This window comes from Anneissia japonica, unplaced genomic scaffold (genome assembly GCF_011630105.1).
Source record: "Anneissia japonica isolate Jap-2015-1 unplaced genomic scaffold, ASM1163010v1 scaffold10591_len99828_cov210, whole genome shotgun sequence".
NCBI lineage: Eukaryota > Metazoa > Echinodermata > Crinoidea > Comatulida > Comatulidae > Anneissia > Anneissia japonica.
The window spans coordinates 53963-58820 of record NW_022728901.1 but is presented as its reverse complement, the minus strand read 5'-3'; the positions used below and the strand labels follow the sequence as shown (position 1 = coordinate 58820).

Here is a 4858-nt window from a genome sequence, read left to right as displayed (position 1 = left end):
ATATATATATATATATATATATATATATATATATCGTCATAAATCCACACACATATATATATATAATATAAAATACATACATATACTGTGTAGATATATATCGTCATAAATCCACGTTTGTTCTTGAAATTATATAAAAGGCGTTGAAACAAGGAATTGAAGCAATGAGTCATGTGGACTATAAAACACTGGTTTATTTCAAAAGAAATTTTCGATCAGTCATCTGGTCTTCTTCAGCTTACAAAACTAAATGACAAAGTGTGGCTGATACAAGAGATCTATTATACAAATAAACAATATAATTTTGATAGGCTTAGAGTAAGGGCCAATTATCACATAGCTTATGTAACTACCACTTAATTACTCTAGTCTAAGCAGTGATCAAAGCGGTGAATAGTGATTAGGGTTATATTATCTGCTATACGTTGTTAAATTGGCTATCACAAAGATACCGAGATTGCACACGTCTGCGGTATTTCTAGGCTATGCAGATGCATCTTCATCTGTCACTTAGTGTAGTGTAACTTCTACTTTAGGTCCTCCGAATTGAGAGATAGGCCTAGCCCTACTGTATTTTGATGACTAATAAAATATAACTTGTGAGGTTAACAACAAATCATCTTTACGATATTTCATGAATTAATTATAATCAGGGATTTACGAACACCAACGATTGGATTGGATTTATTCGGTGTAAACACCAAGGATAGCCCACAAAAGTCTAGAAGAAGACTTATTTCCAGTGGGGTCCTTCTGGTGGTGATTGAGCAGTACACCGGGAGACAATTCCCTTCTCTTTTCCGAAGAGTGCACTGCGTTCTTTAACGTGCACATGGGCCATAATGCACACGGGACCAACGGCTTAAACGTCTCATCCGAAAGACGGTGCGCTAGTAACTTATATTTCAGCCCTCTAGCTGAAACACAAGGAGAGGCAGCGATGGGAATTGAACCGGGGACCTAGAGATCTCCACGGTTCAGCGCACACACAGTGGGTACCACCAGATTAGCCGACTGAGCTAAGCTGCAACAATGTCAGGGAACCGAATCTCAAGTATAGTATTCACAGAGCGGCAGAACCACGTGCATGGTGGGCGACTCAGAACCTTCCATTTTTTAGCGGGGTATAAATGTTTTTAACCCTTAGCCATTAGCGCTAACAGTCCAGTTTCAAAACTTTACTGACTCAGTATCAAATTGATCGTTTTTAAATTGATTGTATTTATTGGCAAATTAGTGTAGGTGAGACTGGTCTTTTAAGCCTTACATTTTTGGGAACCCCACCGAATATTGGTATGAAAACAATGTACATTCAATCAATAAATGTTGTTTTTTTATCAAACGTAAATATGCTTTAGCTTTAATTTTGTGTAACACTTGATAGATTTGAAGAATATAGAGAATTTGCTAAAGGTAGACCAGGCCCAATTAGGCTAGGCCGAGCTGATTAGGCCAAGCTGTCCAAATATCAGGTTACCAAGGGTAAATAAATACACTCTGACTGCCCAACAACATAAACAAAAAAAATCTAATTTTAATTCATCAATCGGATAAATTTTCAATTAATCATTACAATTGATAATTTATTTGGTATAAACTTAGCAGATTTGAATCTCTTATTGCCTAATGATGTCTAATATCTTTTTAAGCGTGTGCCTTGATGCTGTTCATACTGAGCAAAGCAACAAATTGGTGGAATATTAAGAAACAGAAGCAGATAGCTTTTCAACAAAGCGTGGAATGCATTAGTAACATCAGAATCTATGCACAAGGTCAGAAAACCAACATTATATTTCATGTTGATATCCGTACAATGAGCACAATTATAATAATATTTATTTCGTTTTTTTTGAATATGGTATTTTTGTGCATGAATCTGTTTTCATTTTATGTTATTTTTTAAAAATATGTGTAAAATAGGCCTAAAATATTTTTTAGATTTAATTAGCAATCGCAAAGGAGAAGGTTACTGTATTTACTCGTGTTTTTCTGTGTTGTCCTTGTCATTGTTAGTAGTACAGTAATTGTTTGTTACAACGATAACTGAAGTTTGGTAAGTTCGATTGGTTTCCGATTCTGTTAATATGCATTGTATACCATCATAGTTTCTAAAAAAATACATGAAAAATTAATAATTGTTGTGTTTAAATATACAAAATTAGTGACTCAATTCACAGGAAAATTGGAAATATTCTTATAATAACTGCAATTTGCGTTGCTTTGTGTGACCTTATATGTATAAGGTTTATTAAGGACTGAATCTGTTTTTTATATAGATATATTTTTTTGTTTTTGTCGTTTTTTTATCTGCAGAGTTTTTTATGAAGGGACCCCGATTGAAATAATTGTCTTTTTCGCAATTTTAGGGTTATCCCCGATATGCTCTTTTGTAATTTGATCTGTTCATGTGTTTTTGTTTCTGTCATATTTTTTAAAGAGCATATTAAATAAATCAAATTAAAAAAATCACTCCATTCTCATTAAGATTAATCGACCATTTGCAGCTTCCTTACTGATCATACCATGAATACCAGGCGTGCTGGATGTATATCCATTTCCTGGGGTGGATGCAGGATTTGGCAGTAAGGGGTACACACAAAAAATGAGGAAAATTACACATAGATTGCCAGAAATGACACTTTTATATAGTAAAATTCATCATCATCACATCACCATTGTATAGTCAAAATGAAGCGAAAATTCTCATGATCTTTTATGGTTGGGGCTGAGGTGTGAAAATTTTGAGAATATGCACCTCTGGGTGCTTGGAAATTGCGCCATTCAAAGAAAATTTAATTTATATATAAACTGATGATGTCTCGAAAATTAGTCAGAGAATAAAGAAGAAAATTAGCTGTCATGCATGACGTTAACAGAAAACAGGTCATATTGGCACAATACCCTGGTCGGTTCCAGCTTGTCTTGTGGTGAAATGCAAGAAGTGAATGCTTGCGAAGAATTTATGCCTGTCTCTTATACACATCTGTGTTATTCTTGGTGCTCATAATATACACACCTGACACTGTCCGAGTGAGACGTGTTTGTTTTGAGCTCCGCCAGGCTAATTAATTTTACATGCAAGCAATGGAATTTGAACTCCTGGACACCGGAGGGAAGCTGTCTCTAATCATGTCTACGCTACTAACTATGCAAGGAAGCCTAATAATAATAATAGGAAGCTGTGAATGCAGATGATGCACAACTACACATTAGTTTTAAACCCAACGTTAAAGGACTTACTCAGGCAAAGTTGAAAATTGAAAAATGTATTGAAATTGTACATCAGTGGCTTAGGCCTTGTTTTGAACACCAAGAAGACAAAGGTACTCCAGATCCAATCTAAGTTCAATACTACAACGCAAGTCTGTCACATCCTCTCCGTTAGTGACTCGGTTGTTACACCCTCTTTTGCTGTTCATAATATCGGTGTGACCTTCGACAGCTCAATGACGATGACTAAACATGTCAGCGACATGTGTAAGTCAATCTCATTCCACCTGAGGAACATCAGAAACATTCGCAAATTCCTTACAGACGATGCGACACAAGATTGTGCATGCTCTTTTAACCACCAGACTTGATCACTGCAAATGCGTACTTTATGGTCTGCCACCAAGTTAATTCAAAAGCTTCAGCTTCGGCTCAACTCAGCTGCTCGTCTTGTGAGGTGTACACCTAGATTTAGTCATATTACTCCAGTGCTTAAGAACCTTCACTGGTTGCTGGTCTCCCAACGGATTGTTTTTAAAATTCTCACTATCATTTACAAAGCATTACATGGTCAAACCATGGTAGAACGCTTTGCCTCTGGACATTCGTGAAGCGCCGTCTCTTACTTCATTTAAACAAAGGCTGAAGACACATCCTTTCAGAATTGCATATTAGTTTTTCTTTCCCTTCTTTTTTGTAGGATAGGTGAGTCAGATGCTAGGTTCACTAGTGCACCTGTGAATTATGAGTGCCAGCTGCTGCTTTGCAGCAGTACTTAAACTGCAGGAGAAGGGTGTATTGATCTTGGTTCCTCTGCTTGTCTTTTTTTTGTTTTTTTTTTTTTGTTCATGGTTAGTTAGAATAGATCAATGGTTTTAGTTTTCTTTTTGCTCTCTGTTGTATCAGCGCATAGAGACGCCGGTGTTATGCGCTATAAAAATCTAATTACATACATTACATACATACAGGATTAGCAAGCATAAATTTGGACATGGATGATGTGAAAGCCAAGTTTGAAAGGATGACTTTTTTAATTTACAGAAGGCAGATGATTTTTAAAATCGTGGTCGTGGAAGTAATGTTATTATTTGGGGCATACCAGAAAATTTTTGAGAAACAAGACGGCTGCATCAAGTTCGTACATACTTTTATTACGGATCACATGAATTTAGAGAATAACCCATCGTGCAGCTTTACCACAAAAAGAACAAAGACGAGCCGAGGAATATTTTTGTTAAATTCCTTAGATTTCAAGACAAAGAATCTGTTTTGTAAAGCGCCCCAAAGAAGCTGAAGGAGAACCCATTCAAAGAAAATTTAATTTATATATAAACTGATGATGTCTCGAAAATTAGTCAGAGAATAAAGAAGAAAATTAGCTGTCATGCATGACGTTAACAGAAAACAGGTCATATTGGCACAATACCCTGGTCGGTTCCAGCTTGTCTTGTGGTGAAATGCAAGAAGTGAATGCTTGCGAAGAATTTATGCAGAATATCTTGTTTCTGATAAACGAGAATTAAATTACTCGCCCCCCCCCCTCGAAAATCACGGTCAAGTAGTTAAAAATCACCTAAAATCACCATATTTTGTGAATTAGTGGCCCTCAACTCAACATCGAGCCCGCCACTTCCCCTTTGCGCCCCCC

General features: G+C 36.3%; 1 protein-coding gene across 1 annotated transcript in view; it reads left to right on the top strand.

The window, feature by feature from the left end:
- LOC117114564 (dual oxidase 1-like) overlaps nt 1-4858 on the top strand; it is a gene marked incomplete at its 5' end in the record, with an annotated part of 35261 nt that overhangs the window by 12894 nt on the left and 17509 nt on the right. The window contains one exon of the mRNA XM_033258241.1: nt 1650-1891. Within this exon, the coding sequence (XP_033114132.1) occupies nt 1650-1891 (242 nt within the window). The remainder of the gene's footprint in view (nt 1-1649; nt 1892-4858) is intronic.